The sequence below is a fragment of the Cyprinus carpio genome, chromosome B20 (assembly GCF_018340385.1).
Source record: "Cyprinus carpio isolate SPL01 chromosome B20, ASM1834038v1, whole genome shotgun sequence".
NCBI lineage: Eukaryota > Metazoa > Chordata > Actinopteri > Cypriniformes > Cyprinidae > Cyprinus > Cyprinus carpio.
Genome location: NC_056616.1, coordinates 27017564 through 27034395, shown reverse-complemented (window position 1 = coordinate 27034395; position 16832 = coordinate 27017564). Strand labels below are relative to the sequence as shown.

Below are 16832 nucleotides of genomic sequence, written 5' to 3'. Positions count from 1 at the left end.
ACACTCCTGATTGGTGCAGTTTGTTTGACTGAAACTATTTTGTATAATTTTATTTCCTGTGTCTCTTTCTCGAAGTGTATAACTTTGAGTGTCCTGAGAGATGAGGTACTGTTCTGTCTGTTTTAAAACTGTTCTGTAGTGTTTTAAATATGTACATTGTAGATAACTGTACAGTTCACACTCAAAATATATCAATAAATCGATCATATATAGGGGTAATGTGGATATTTTTTTTTTTGACTTGCCAGATTTAGGTATTTTTGCAAAGCAACCAATCTGTTATACAAGTCCTATAATAGACAGCTGTGTGGAATGAAACAGTTTGTCTTGTCCTTAGAAGAAGAGAAACTAATCATCCAAATGCCCCACTGGTGAATGTTTTAAATGCGTTAGTTTGCTGTGGGGTGTTTTTTAACCTGTAAGTGTATGCATGACACGGACATTGTAAATAAATGATTTCTATTATCTTCATGAAGGCTCGGAGTCTGTATTTTGGTGTTTTATAAAAACATTTATGAATGTAGAATGTCTTCCTTTACACCCATATTGTGTCATAATCACACGTAACATAATATACAATAATATCTGAAATATACAATAAATATCTGATTTTCAAACCTTTAATGTTCTTCAAAGCTTCAGATAAACTCTGTGAGTGTTAAATTGAAAATGCTAAATAAACCCATTAAAACCAGCCATGGCTTCTCTTTCCCAATCCGAGTCGGAATCTGAGAACTCGACAGCTTCGCTTGCTCTAATGGGAGAGAAAGTTCCAAAACATCCCGACTGGACCTTTACTGGCATGTTTTGGACAGAAACAGGCGACGTGTTTGGGGGGATGATGAAGACGTCATGAAGTTATTCTGTGACGGGAGTGGTGGAATAACAACCTTCATCTCTGGCCCAATGGTCTTGTTCGGAGGGAAGTTTATCATACTCCACACCAAAAACTGCTTCATTGTAGACCTTAGCATGGCTGGTGCTCATAAAACCTGTCCGTGTCCCTTTGGATACTGCTGTGTGTAGATGCATGGCACCACAACACTCAGTGTGATCCGTCTTGATCTGGTTCTCCTCGGTTCTGCTGAACATGCATGGAATCGCGGTTGGGTTGTACACGTCACCTTTCATGGTGCAGATCTTCTCATCTGAGGTGTTGATCAGCTGTTGACTGAAGTTGTCCCTGGTGTCAAACTTTGGCAGTCTTTGTGTCTCCAGGCCAGTGAGGTTCTGATGTGTCGTAAACTGGTTCATAAGGAGACTGTTGGGGGTCGGAACATTTCCACTGTTCTTATTTGGAACAGGAATTCCCACCTGGCGCCGAGACTTGGCTCTTCGGTTCTGAAACCAGACTGAATAAAAAAAGAAATAAATAATTGACATTGGTTTAGAAAGCTGATTCCATTAATAAACACGATATAACACCACACTGGCATACAGTCAGACAAACACCAGCAGTAGGGGAAGACTGGGGCTATAATTATCATACTTTTATTAAAACTGAAAGTTAACATACTTATTTGAACTGTTTTTTTTCAAGATGAGCATTTTTTCATAAATGTCAATTTAGGGGACGTTGTAATACAGTATAATTATATATAAAAAAATGTTTTTTTAAAAAGTGTTAAATGCTTCTGTACTGTTGTACTATTACAAAGGTAGTCTACTTTTTACATCGATGAAAAGGCCTTATATAGCTGATCGTGAATACATATAAAAAACATCACATATTCTGTTATGAAGAAGATGTTTTTTTCCCCTACTACTTTAGACAGTAGCCTTTTTAATTTTTTCAAAACGTATTTTTCTCAAAATATTTTTCTTCTTCTTGAAAAATGCCCCTCTGAAAAAAACAAACAAACTTTTTTTCAGAGGGGACATTACTGACTGAAATCTCACCTGAATTCTCGACTCTGGCAAGCCGGTCAGTGCCTCAAGTTTTTCTCTTAAATAAATATCAGGGTATTTGGTGTCCAAGTAAACTTTCTCCAGGACGTCAATCTGCTGCTGCGTGAAGTTGGTGCGTTTTCTGCGATGCGTAAACAAGCTCGCGCTGTCCGCTCTGGAGGCGCCACTGAGGAATCTCATCCTGTCCTGAGTTGCGTAATCTGATGAGAAATTTATTAAAAACAAATATTGGAAGTTAGACGTATTGATTACTTAGTTGCTCTCAAATACATTTCAAGAAAGATTGCTGCGTAAACACCCACCTGTTGTGTGCATGTTTAGTCCTCCTTTCCAAATCCGCGGTAGGAAACAGCTGGAATTGTTTCAAGTGTCCATTTCCCAAGGTTTCCCATGCGCGCGACTGCCATTGTAACCTAGTCCTACTGGTGTTCAGCTTGGAATGATTTGACTTACCTTCGAATGGCGTTTTATATCCACAGGGCCAGCCTTCCTTCAAAGGTGATCAAAGTCAACTGATAGGACGCAGGTGTGAATTTTTGACATTCGTGGCACATTTGCATCTGTAAAAGGTTCGTGTGTGGGTTTAATGGGATCTCCACCCGAATACACATGACTTGAAAAACATGTACGTGTATTGTTGGATTGAGATGTTTTCCTGAATCAGCTCCTCAGATCAGTTTCAAGCCTTCCTCTTCCTGCAGACACAGCTCGCTTGAGCACAATATGTAGGAATGCATCAGATGATTGTAGTGGAAATTGTCACTGATGTAAAAGGGTTAATAATATATATATATATATATATATATATATATATAGCTGATGAATATATATATATATATATATATATATATATATATATTTTACATTTAATAATTGAATTCATATTATATAGAGAGATGACATATAATGAGCATTTCCAAAAAAATTTGGTTGTAGTGAAAAAAAAATCAGTATAATTTTTACACAATAATTTTTTAAATACTTTTTTTAATATTAGCAGAATTATTTAAAGTAGTAAAATGATGATAATTGAAGTAAACGTAATTTGTGTAAAAAAATAAAAAAATAGTTACAAAATTATAAAAATCCTAAAAGTTTTTATAATTGAAATAATATTTTATGTACTTACGTGATACAATATCATGAGCTTTTCCAACAAAATATGGTTGGAATGGAAATAGTCACTGATGTAATTTGTGTAAAAAATTGTTTATAAAAATGGTAAAAATCAGTATCATTCTCACAAATATATATATATAATATATTATATATATATATATATATATATATATATATATATATATATATATATATATATATATATATTTGTGTGAGAATGATAGATAGATAGATAGATAGATAGATAGATAGATAGATAGATAGCTTAGATAGATAGATAGATAGATAGATAGTAGATATTAGCAGAGATAAAAAAAATAACATTTTTATATTTAAATTCATGTTTTAAGATAAAAAATAATTCCATGGGTATGGTTACACAAAAAAATAATAAACAAATTAAGGTATTTTAAAATGATTTAGTTCTAGTTATTCTTTTTAGCATTGATTGATTGTTTTGAATAGAATGGAGAAAAAGCATATGTCATAGATAAAATTTGGCCCAGTGGCAGAAAAAACCTGTAAGGTTCACTTAAAGACTAAAGATGTAACCTGATAGGTTTTCTTGACTATACATTCAGAATTCAAATAGTCTGTCTGTGGTGTTTGTCCCATCTGCAGTTTGCACTTTAGACCTTATGAAATTACATTTTGCTTCACTGAACACATGTGTGAGGCTGAAATGACTATAAACTAAACTGAAGAAAACACATTTTGCGGCACTTTTGCAGTAATGCTAATGCATGCACTCCTTTAATCCTCTTTTTGTCTTGTTTTAAAGGCCTCCACTAGATGAACATTTTTAACTTTGATCAGATCCAAGACCACAATGATTAACTCACCTATTCACAAAAATCACCATCTGGAAACATCAAACATGAGGCCGTGTCTTTTGATGGAGCCAACCGTAGCAGCTAATGATCAGCCGTTAACACATCGGCTGCCATCTTTGATAGACAAAGCTTTCTCACCTCCAAAATACCGCCATAGACAGAGGGATTAGCGAGGGACATTCTGCCCCTAATGTCACAAAGTTGTTGACATCATTTGTCTAGACATTTGTCTAGAGTTTTTCCCTTTTCTCTTACTTTTTAAAAAATACCTAAATAGACAAACATAAAAAGCTGGAAGAATGGTAAGAAAAAAAAAATTATTTAAAAGTTTCAGTTTTCTGTTTAATAAAATTATGTCCTTAAAAACAACACCTTTTTTTGGTAATAATATATATATATATATTTAAATTACTCTAATGGTATAATGCAAACCCAAAAACAAACATTTAATTTTTCCTTCATGAGAAAAATAATGTTCTTGTGTCATATTTGAATCTTTGAACAATACTTGAGATGAATTCCATTCTTGGCCAGTAAAATCCAACTTCGTTTTAGAGGATTGCATCAAACCTCTGCAATCTTTGGTTACTATTGTGAATAATTCAGTATGCAAAAGTAGAATGTGGACTATGTTACATTGCATTTATATTAACATACCATAAGCACTGCACAACAACATAAAACATGTAACAGGCCAGTGTCTGAAAGGGAGGTTGTTTTATTCAGCTCTGACTAATGACTTCCTTAGCTTTTATACCCCCATAATGTCCCTTCACCCTACAGACAAGCTCTTCTGTTCCAATCTGCATTTTTAACTGAATTTAAAACTTAACAAGAAATCAAGAAATATGAGCTGATCCACAAACATTTATCATTTTGTTAGAGAATTGCAATTGTGGAGTGTTTGATATTGGCCAATAAAACATTCACACCAAATATCAATCACTTTCTAGCTTGGTCTTTTTTGTATTTTTTTCTCAAATCAGGGCATGTTTCAAGACTGGTTTGAAATGGTAAGCAAGATCATTTTATACAATAAACAAAGATATATACAGCACCCAAAAATGAAATGGTACATTATGTGGAAGAGGAAGTAGAAGTGTCACTGTCATAAGTCTGGCACCCAGACCACACTTCACCAAAGATAAGTGCCGAAGTGTGAAGCTCTCCACCCCCAACACACATAAGGTGCTTCACCTTTGAAATAATCATTTTAAAGCCTCTCCAAAATCCCAGTTTACCTTATTTTTAAGTTTTTCCCTTTTGCATGAAGCACAACAGGCAAACGCACAAAAATAGGAAAAGCTGTAGCCTATGTTAATTTAAAGAAAAATGGTGCATGAAAAAAAAAAAGAAAAAGTTTAGGTAAAACACTGCAGCAAAACTCACCTATTACAGTATCTATTTTAGTTTGCTTCCATGCAGTGAAAATGCATGGTTACTGCTGGCAAGTTGAGTTGGGAAAAAAAAAAAAGATTTTACAGTTAAATAAACATTTCAGTTTTCCTGTGGCCATACAGAGGCAAAGCGTTTTGGAGAATGGATGTATGGATGTTTTGTACTTGGATTTATGTCAGAATTTTCAGCATCATTACTTAAAATCACTGTAATATGCTGAGAAACATTTTGTATTATCAGTGTTGAAAACATTTGTGGTGCTTAATATTTTCGCCAAAACTGTTGAACTTTCCATTCATCAAAGGATCCTGAAAAAATATCAATAAACGTCACTCACTTTTAAAAAATTAAAAATTCAGTACATATTTTGATGGTTTCCCACTTTTTGTTTTAAAAGCTTTTCATCACTCCTTTCACAAGTCACTGCTGCTTTTCCAAGCCACCCTTTGATTGACAGTGCCACTATTCCATATGATGCTATGGTAAACACTAACAGTCCATAAATGAACATTTATGAGATTTCCCCTCATATTTTAACTCTTTTAAGAGCAGGACTTTTTTTTTTTTGCCTCTTCCAGTAAGAATTATATGAAACATCAGAGCTGTGCCATCAGTGCAAGAACATCAAGAGGACCAAACAGTTACTAATTGCAATTGATATTGCATGTTCATTTGCTTTGATATTCAAAGTACAATTTTATAGACAATGACTATAATCTTTTCTCTGATAAACATGTTTCAGCTTCTGAATTTCTGTATTTTTTGGTGGAGCCTACAGACAAAATTTTGTTTGGAAAAAATGCAGGCAAAATAAACCGGCAGATTAAGAAAACATCTTTGGCAAGACGTGCTTTAAATACAAAGCAACCAAATACAGAAACAAGCTGCACATTTAAAACTTATAAAGTTATAAATATTATTCACACAATCAACCTGCAGTTTATTTTGACCTGGATTTATCCGTTTCTTAAGCGTTGCTGAATTTATTTTTGTGAACAATAAAACATTGCTTAGTTGCAGTTGTGAAAGTTAGCCATCTTACATAATGTTTATTTCACCAGATTATTTAGGCTTATACTGAAAAGGTGGAATCAACAAAATAAAAAATAAATAAAAAAAACCTTTCAGGTCAAACAAACCACTGACCAATAAGCATGTCCCAGCCAGGTTCGTTACATTTATGCATTATCCAAAGCAATTTACAGTGCATTCAGGATAACATTTTTTACCTAACATGTTCCCTGGGAATTGAAGCCACAACCTTTTGCACCGCTAACGCAATGCTCTACCACTGAGCCACAGGTTTATCACTTGTAGTCTGTGCTGTTTGCAGTGCATTTCGGTGTTTGTTTCAGTTGTTTTGTTAAACTGATGTCTTTCTAATTTCACATTTTTTTTTCCTATTTGCATGCATTTTCTTTGGTTGCAGCACATTGAGCTCTTAGTCACTGCCATTTTAACAATATTTCATACCAAGCAGCTTTTTTTTTTGGATACGGTACAGAAGTAAAGATTTGTCATCAAAATGAATTTGGTTCATAATCAACACAGAGGAAGCCATATTGCAACTTGCACGTGTCCCAAAAAAAATAAATAAAATTCATGTTACTACAGAAATAGATAATTTCAAATGTTTTTCCATTCACTTGTGGATAAAGTGTTTTACAGTAACGTGTAAAATCTATTTTTGAAAGTGTGTAGCAAAGATATAAGCCACACCATCTGGACCCAAGTTTAACTTCCCAAACTAAACCTATAACCTTATGCAGTGGCTGCGCACCTATACTTTAGCTCGTGAATTATAGGCAGACACTAGTACTACCAGTATTATTCTCCCTTGGTTTAACTGATTAGTTCCATATAGAAGTGCATATAGAAATGAGTAAATTACACATCAGGCTAACTGATAAACTGCAGGACACACCAAGATAAAAAGCCTTTTGAATAAGACTTTATTAAGACAGAACCAAAACAGACTAAGCGCTTGAGAGCACTATTTTTCCTGATGACACCAGCATTCCCAGGGATTGGACATTAGACGCCTCTCTTCGTACTTCATGGGAAATTTAGGGGGGTGGGGTGGAGGGGGGGATTGGAAGAGAAGCTGTAATTAGAATTTGTGCAAGTTTATTAAAAATTAAATGGTAGGGAAGTTCAGCAACCATACCTTTCTTTCCATTTTTTAAAGGCAAGGGAGATGGACATTGTCTCTTGCAGATGCCGTCACTCTCAGCATCACAAAGCACAGCATCACAGTGTACAAAAATCTGGGGAGAGAAGTAGTCAGTGATGCAGCCCAAATACACAAATCAAGTCTCTGAAGAAATAAGATTACCTGCTCCTGAAATACAACATCATTCAGCACAAAAGTAAACATCTTGATTTCAAAGCGCTTCAGATGAGATGGGTTTGGAACGCTGTTAGGAATGACAGGGTGGAAAATGGTCTCGTAATGGTCATCCAGATTCACACACCTGTTGAGATCAAGACAAATTGGACAAATTAAAAATAAATATAGCTCAAGGTAGGACTGGTCAGTAACTTAAGGTGAGGCTTTGGGTCAAAGGGTTTTAACAAAATGCTATATTATACAAGTTCAAACTATTACCCATCTACAATCAAGTCCCATCTTGGAGTAGAGTTCCGGTCTTCTTTCATAGTAGCCCAGCAGTTCTCCAAGACTAGCTCTATCTGAGGATCAGTTGACTGAAGCAGCGCCACCTCAAAGAACAGAGGACTTCTTAAGTACTGTACAACTGGGTAATCTTCCTTTACATAGAAGTTACTATAAGAACCATCTGGGTGGAGAGGGGGAGAAAAAAAAAAAATTAACTTCACAAAGAGCATATTTTGGGTGAGCTGATCACAAGTGATCAAAGTATAAACTGATTCAGAATCAAACCACCGGTCAAGTAGCATTGTGGAAAATCTTGTACTACTCTGGTCTGATACTTCCGGACAACAGCAATCTAGTCACGTTATGAATGATTGGACTAAAAGGGTTTAAAATGCTCACCTCACTACTTGCTAGAGCTTGGCTCCAACAATAAAAGCCCAAAAGTATACTTCGGTTTCCATGTAAATGCTGAGGTATGCATACGGTGCAAGTGTACGTCACGGCCAGAAGTTTTGGCAGTGACAAATTGTTTTGTGCAAAGTTTTCTGCCTCAGTATTTATAGATTTTTTTTTTTTCCACATGTTTCTATGGTATACCGAACAATGATAAGCTAAGTTTTAAAAGGCTTTTACTGGCAAAAAAATAAATGGGTCAGTATTTACAGTGTTAACCCTTGTTCTTTATAACCTCTGGAATTTGCTCTGGCATGCTGGATTTTAGCTTCTGGGCCAAATCCTGACTGATGGCGAACCATTCTTGCCTTAAAAAGGCAAGAGGACAAGCAGAAGCCCACAAATTCTGATCAACTCCAACTAATGAGGACTGACCACAGGTTCTCTATGGGATTGAGATCCATGGAGCCGCCTGGCCACGGATCCAAAATTTCAAATGTAATGATCTTTGAGCCACTTTACCACTCTTGGTTTGTGATATGGTGCTAAATCTTGCTGGAAAAATGCACAGCTCACCAAATTGCTCATGGATCGGAAGTCGCTCTTGCAGGACATTCTGATACCATTCTTTATTCATGGCAATGTTTTTGGGCAGAATTATAAGAACCCACTCCCTTGGTTGAAGAGCAACCCCAAACATGGTCTTCGGATGCTTCACTGTTCTCACAACACAGGACTCATGGTAGAGTTCACCTTTTCTTCTGCGAATAGTTTTCCAGACGTCCCAAACAGTCAGAAGGGAGCTTCAGAGAAAATAACTTTGCACCAGTTTTCTGCAGTCTAATCCTTGTTCACCAACCTGCTTCCATTCCTGAGCAAGCTCTGCACTGCTGGTAACAGGATTCCGTAGCGGACTCCTCAGGAGACTGTGCTGGCACTTGCTGGACACCCTGAAGACTTCACTGCAGTCGAACCGCTCTCCTTGAAGTGCTTGATGGTCCGATAAATGGCTCTTTCAGGTGCAATGTTCTTTGTAGCAATTTCCTTGCATGTGAGCCCATTTTGATATAAAGCAATGATGGCTGCATGCGTTTCTTTGGAGGAAACCATTGCTAACAAGAGCACAAGTCACCGGAAGTGCTTCTTCCCTCCTTTAATAGCAATCAGTCTGCTCTTACGATCTAATTAGCATGATAGTGATTTTACCTGACTAGTACTCATTCACACTCACATATGCTGCTGATATGATTAGTCAATTAATGTTAGCTGGTCATTGTGTCAGGATTTATTTAAAAAAAAAAAAAAAAAACCCACAAACACACACACACACACACACAACAGCTTAGGCAGCAAACGCCGCAAAACAACGTCACAGCCAAAACTCTTAGCCATGACTGTATAGTACGTACAGGGCCAGAATTTTACCACGTGTACAACGTAGATGCACTTGCAGCTGCGCTTTTTCAAATCTGCCTAGTGCATGTCCAGCACCTGTTTGCGCACACCACCGAATGAAGTTTACTTTGAAAGGCTGTGTACTCAACTGAAGTATACTTTGTGCTTAAATCAAACACACCTGAACAAGTAAATCAAGGACAGTAAGGAGTTTGATCAGGGTTGGAGCCAACCTCTGCAGAAGTAGATCTTGGGGTGCTATACCTGCTCAAGATCGATGGAAACAGGGCTAAAGTGCTTTACAAGTTGTGCCTTTTGAAAGGCTAGCATTAACTACTACAAGTTGATTTGCGGTTGTAACTCAAATGCCACCTGCTTGAATATAGGACAATGAAACTACAGCATTTTAGCATACCCCGAGCAAGCCTCAGTACAACTTGCAGCTCTCCAAAACCAGTCTCTGGCAAGGGTTCATTTTCCCGTGGCTTTGTGAAGAAAGCAACCGTCTGTGTATCATTTAGTGTGTAAAAGCAGGACATGGTCACGCTAACAAGGAGAAAGAGAGGGCACTTTAAAGTTTCAAAAGACATGCATTAACAGGCATGATACACAAACTCCAAAAGATTCCATCTCACCGATACTCTGGATCTTCAGGAATAGCAGGTACTCCTTTTTTATTCTGCTGGTGAACTTGCAGCCCATTACCCAGAGTGATTTCATTTTGATACATCACAACGCCATCATAGAACTGAGGGAGAGACGAGAGCATAAGATGGTGAGCGTTTAATACAAGTACAACAAAAACAGGTCACTTCCATACCTTTCTTCTGGTTCCACAACTGTTTGCTTCAAAAGAGAAGTAGGCGAAGCGATCGTTGCTGAATTTGGGTCTACATGAGGGATCCGTCAGGGTAAGTTGACGAGGGACAAGCTGGGGTACGGATTCTACCTTCACTGCGAGGGCTGACATTGTGCCATTGCTAAAACACTCTGGAAAGTTCATGCCAAAACCATTACGTCTCTAGGCCAAATGCCAAGCCCTGTTAAAAGTATTAAGAACTTGAAAACCCAATGCAAAAGAACATACCAGTCATGGTCATGGGAAAATTGCAGGCCAGGGAGAAGTCACTTAGTGTCCATTTGTTCATGGGCTCCCAGAGTAACACATCAATCCGAGCCCTCAAGGATGATGGGTACATCAGCTGAAAAGACAAAATTACAGCAGTGTCTGTCCACGCACAAGAGAGAAGAGAAAAAAAAAACAAAAAAAAACAAAACAAAAGAAGAAGTCATACCTCAAACACAACATCAGATGAAAGGAAAGGCACTGTCAAGCTCATATGAGCGGCATTCTCCTTTATATCGTACTCTGTTCTCAGGTCTGGTGTCATGTCACGCACACCCAACTTGATATTAAAATTTTTGCCCAGATTTCCAAATGAAATTACAACGTAGAAATTCTCTTCATCACAAGTTCCATTCACAGTTGGGAGAACTGGATGGGGGAATGATCCATTAACAATGACATTAAAAGGTCTTTGACATCTAAATTAGCAGTATCACTTACCGATATCTTGAAGGCTTACGTCAACAGATGACGTGTGGGAGAATGGAGTGTATTCAGGCAGGATCATAAATCCGAAGGTTACATGAAGAGTATAAACTGTAACAGTCATATCGACTTGCTTATGGGGGAGAAAAAAAATAAATCAGATGCAACAATAAAACAGTATCACTAAATGACATTCGATACTCACAGTTCTCACAACAACCGTGTCAGCGAAGGGAACTTGAAGTCTAAACGCCTTGGAGCCATTTTGAAAGCGTTGTTCCTGTACGTTGATGCCCATTGCATTGGCCTCTGCCACAGTAAAGACTCCAGTGGGAAAGGTAAGGTTCGCCAACTCAGTGTCATAAAGGAAAGGACCCAAGAGTACATCAAAAATCCTTTGGTCTGCATCAGTGACTAAGAGAAAAAAGAAAAAAAAAAAAAAGGGTTCTGTATCGTAAATCACAGATGAAGGGTGTTGTTAGGCAGAGTGCCTGCAACCCCTTCAGCCGGGATTTATTCATGATACAGCACAGCCTCGAATACCCTTTTGCTTTTATAAAACTTACCACACACAAAAAAGAAAATTTTTGAAGCAAGTTTGTTAAATGCAGCAATTCCGCTAAAAATTGTTTGACAGCCAGGGGTGTAAATTTAGTCTAACATTGAGCTTTTTTTTTTAAGGGGACACATACTACAGCTAAAAATTGTACTTGTAAGGATATGTACAGGTACATCTCAAATTAGAATATCATGGAAAAGTATTTGTCATTTAAAATATATTCTAGATTCATTGTACACAAACTGAAATATTTCAAGAGTTGTTTTAATTCTGATGGTTACGACTTACAGCTTAGGAAAATTAAAATTCAGTATCTCAATATTAGAATATTTTCCTCAAAGATCAATCAAAAGATTTACAAAAGTTCAAGATCTCCAAAGTAGGTTTAATTATGCACTCAATACTTGGTTGGGGCTCCTTTTGCACGAATTACTGCTTCAATGCGGCGTGGCATGAAGGCAATCAGCCTGCGGCACTGCTGAGACGTTATTGAAGCACAGGTTGCTTTGATAGCGGCCTTCAGCTCCTCTGTATTGTTTTTCAGATGTTACTTCTCTTCCTCTTCACAATACCCCATAGATTCTCTGTGAGGTTCAGGTCAGGCGAGTTGGCTGGCCAATCAAGTACAGTAATATCATGGTCAGCAAACCACTTGGATGTGGTTTTGGCACTGTGGGTAGGTGCTAAAGTCCTGCTGCAAAATGAAATCAGCATCTCCATAAAGTTTGTCAGCAGACGGAAGCATAAAGTGCTCCAATATCTTGGTAGACGGCTGCATTGACTTTGGACTCGATTAAACAAATGAACCAACACCAGCAGACATTACGGCACCCCAAATCACTGACTTCGGAAACGGCACACTGGACTTTGGATTCTGTGGCTCTCCAGTCTTCCTTCAGACCTTGATTTCCAAATGAAATGAAAAAAAATAAAATAAAAACACCCACTTTCATCTGAAAAGAGAACTGTGGACCACTGAGCAACAGCCCAGTTCTTTTTCACCTTAGTCCAGGTAGGATGCTTTTCACTTTTTTTCTGGTTCAGGAGTGGCTTGGTTCTAGGAATGTGACCACTGTAGCCCATTTCCTGAAGACGTCCGAACGTGGTGATTCGCTGACTCTGGCTTCAGTCCACTCCTTGTGAAGCTCTCCCAAGTTCTTGAATCAGCTTTTCCTGACAACCTTCCCAATGCTGTGGTCATCCCTGTTGCTTGTGCACTTTCCTTCCAGTCAACTTTATGAATACATTTGGTACAGCACTCTGTGAACAGCCAGCCCTTTCAGCAATGACCTTCCGTGGCTTACCCTCCTTGTGGAGAGTGTCAATGATCATCTTCCCCATAATTGTGGTTGCATGTTCTAAACTAGCCCAGTATTTACACAAATTAATCAAGCTCAATGGATTTCTAATTTTGAGATACTGAATTTAAAAAATTTTCCTAAGCTGCAAGTAACCATCAGAATTAAAAAAAAAAAAAAAAAAAAAAAAAAATTCAGTTTTGTGCGCAAAGAATCTAGAATAAGCTTGCTTTTTTGAAAATAAAAAAACGCTTATTATACACCTGTCTTACTATTAGTGCAGCTGGGAGGCTGTGCCAATCAGACAACAAGCAGCTGTGGTCACGCCAAGATAGTGCTAGGGTCTGTGGACCCCAATAACATGTATTTTAGCCCCGGAATGCGATTTTCACCGAGGGACACCCTCGAAACACGGCTACTGGGTTAGTTTTGGGTAGCAATTGGGAGGGTTTTGTTGTAAAAAAAAACCTGATAATCCTTTCAGTCATGCAGGTAATGTTTTTATTGCTAACAGTGACTCATCGAAAAATACATTGGCATCAATATTTAGGCCTACTAACTGTAATGATTTAAATTTCCACGGTTATACAAACAACGAATAAGGTAATTGGTTTAGTAAGTCAAACCAGGGAAGGGCAACTGGTGGACCCCCAGTGTCTTTTAGTACAGCCTGCTGGATATTACACAGATGATCAATTAAAAATAAAATTTAAGTCACAAAGATTGCCTTGTTTATAATGTTAATACCATCTCCAACCAGGAGAGGTCGCTAGTTTCCAGCCGCTCCCTGTATTAAATTTCAGCACAGTAGGACATAACTAAACATTCGCCAACTTCAGCAAATCATAAATGATTCTGTTTTCGTAGTAAGTTTTTTTGCAATCAAGATGGTAAACTTTTACAAGTTCTCGGGGTTGCTTTTGTTTGGAAGTCTGTTATTTTAACTGCCATCACACCACTACACAAACAGGGATGCTAGAGTTGCACTTGCCTCAAATTTCAAAAGCTTTTTGCCAAAAGCATGACAAAATGTCTCCACTGAACTATGGTCTTAGGGTATTTTTTTTAAAAAAGGACCCCTTTACATTGTTACAATGCAACTGAAACATTTATACTTTGTGTAATATTGTGGTCAACTGACAACAAAGTTACCCTTCTGAATTAACCGCACAAGTTTTAATGTTTAAAGACATTAATTTCCTTCAATAAAAAGTAGGACTGGAAAAGGTGTGGACGTGAATTAGTAATCTGGGCCCTTGGTATGAAGGAGAAAAAAAATATGCTGGCCCTCATCACTATCAAAGTTGCTCATCCATCCCAGAGTTAAACCATTGCGTCGCAAAATGAGTCACTGTTTCGAAGCGCTCCAATCGTATCGTGTATCATTTGATTCAGATCAGGACTTCAAAAGCGTATTCACTGGATGTTTTATCCCCCCGGGCAAAAAAAAAAAAAAAAAAAAAAAAAAAAAAAGGCACCCTGCATAAGACACATATGTCAAAGAACCTTCAACACTCACAGTCAACAAACTGGGGTGGTCTAGGCATAAAAGGGGTCTTGATGGGGAAGAGGACTTTGTATCTTGTAGCATCCATGCCTCCCTCACTCCACAGTAACTCCAGCATTGGCTCAATGTTGTATGTGATATGGTACTGGTTGTTTACAGCATGACTCTACAACAGGAGTTAACCATTAGGTTTAAGCACAAGACTTAAAGTTGCCAAATTAAAGCAAGAAACCAAACCTTGTAATAGCCATCTGGTCCACCCATTGGGATTTTCATTACGAAGTGATCTTCTACTGTAGTCAAAACGTAGCCTCTAGCTGTCATTTGCGCCGAATCTATCTGCTTTCCATCTATTCCCATGAACATCCCAAGGATACTGATTTGAGTAGAACGCATTAGTGGATTAAACCGGGGGAAGTTCCAGGTGATCATCTCATCCGTAAAAGAAAGCCCACCTAAAAGAGAAGCAACAGATCAGGGTTCTTCCATCATGGTCTTGGAGATCTGCAGAGTTAAGCGCCAAAAAACCCGACTGCGATTTTCAAGTGAACCAAAAGACCTTTAGAAGTTAATTCAGATAGATTTAATTGGAAGTAAACGCTATACAGAAAAAGTGGCTCTGCAGGACAAGGAATGAAAAACCCTGCAAATACTGGGTCAAATGCTATTGGGAATAGTGTCACGTACCAGTTGGACATGCAGCAACAGTATCCAACATGGTAACGGACCACTGTTTCTTGAAGTAGGTGGTCACCCTGAAGATCTTCATTGGCACGCCTGCCACCTGTTACAGCAGAAGCAACACTGGTTCAGAAAAACTACTAAGAGCAGCACCAAATCTTCCATACTCACATTTTCCACATAGGTGTCAGGCATGTCATAACCACTTCGTAGCACCAATCGAGACCTGGTTGTTGTTACACCATATCCTGTCCTCAGGGCATCCTCCAACAACATAGCTTTCTGATTAGGCGTGAAAAACACCATCCTCCAGATGTTGTACGTAGAGGTAATGGCCTGGAAGACAGCGGGCAGAGCTTGTTTGATCAAGCAGCATGTGCCATGCAAACTCAAAACAAGAGCTGAAACACTGTACCTCAGGAACAGTACTGGTCCACTGGTAATCTAACATTTTTGATCGGGGCATAGGCCGCCTACGCAAAGCTGTAATTTCTTCTGGCAATCGATTAACAGAAACCTAGGAGAAACCAGTGTTAGGACATCTAAAGACTACTATGGCTAGATATTTGTATAGCACTAGCAAACCAAGGTTTTACCTCCATATAATTCCGAGTGCAAAGGACTTCACGCGGGGCCCACTGGTCATAGTTACAGGTCTTCGCCACTTCAAAGACATCTTGTTCCGATTTGACACCATCCACCCGGATGCGCATGTCAACATCAAACTCGCTATCATCCTGAATGCAGAAAGAACTACTGAAGCAGAAGATGGTAGGATACGACAACTCTTTCGGGCCAAATAGAGCCAGTTACCTCATTTGCTGCAAAACAGTTGAGGAGAGAAGCAAAGACTTTGTAGTTACCCCAGGGATCAGAGTCTATACTAAAACCACATTTGGCAGCCAAGCTTGGAGTTAAAGATTCAATTTGGGAGCCATCTGAAAAGGAAAAAAAGGACAGGGTAATGACACAAATGTAGATTATGATAATCTTTCTTGGCAATATTACTATTTGCAGGTAACTTACTGAGAGCATCAAATTCAACTTGATTTCCAAGAGTAAGAGACTTGTCTACAGTTAGCCTCATATAACTTCCCAGACAATCAGTCTTCAGGCCTGTTCCTGAAAGAAACAGAAATGGCAAAATGGCAAATGTGACCTACTGCACCTAAACGAGTACAAGTGTACATAAAACATACGTTGGTTAAAATTCTGTGCTGGCACCACATTGAAATTCCTCTGTGTAGACAGGACATTGGAACTCTTCTGTGCCAAAATCATAACCATCAACAGCCAAAAAGTACTGAAAGAGAATTAAAACAAATGTTAGATAATAAACAGCAACAAAATATTTTCAACACAGAATCTAACTTACAAAATCCCAAGAAGCCATGTCATCTTTGCTCACAAACAGGCCTCTCTGTTTTCAGGTGGTCAAGATCAATGAAAACCACCACAATTTAAATCCTGCTAGTGCAAGAGCTCAAAAAAAATGTGCATGACACGCTCTGAAAGGAAATGTATAAATCAGCTAACGCTTGTGCACAGGTGATGCTTGTCATCAACTAAAGA

General features: G+C 38.1%; 1 protein-coding gene and 1 pseudogene across 1 annotated transcript; both read right to left on the bottom strand.

Annotated features, from left to right (window-relative positions):
* Nucleotides 1-470: 470 nt before the first annotated feature.
* Nucleotides 471-4040, bottom strand: LOC122140975 (annotated as a pseudogene).
* Nucleotides 4041-7193: 3153 nt separating this feature from the next.
* Nucleotides 7194-16791, bottom strand: LOC109044961 (zona pellucida sperm-binding protein 2-like). The gene is made up of 21 exons (XM_042746821.1): nt 16636-16791; nt 16460-16563; nt 16287-16382; nt 16074-16198; nt 15857-15997; nt 15676-15777; nt 15432-15596; nt 15267-15363; nt 14817-15034; nt 14592-14745; nt 11421-11629; nt 11231-11348; nt 10959-11158; nt 10751-10865; nt 10484-10653; nt 10299-10411; nt 10079-10209; nt 7867-8056; nt 7594-7732; nt 7426-7525; nt 7194-7311 (listed from the first exon to the last, which is right to left on the bottom strand). Exons 1-21 carry the CDS (start codon nt 16656-16658, stop codon nt 7235-7237), a joined length of 2787 nt encoding a protein of 928 aa, XP_042602755.1. The 5' UTR covers nt 16659-16791; the 3' UTR covers nt 7194-7234.
* Nucleotides 16792-16832: the final 41 nt, after the last annotated feature.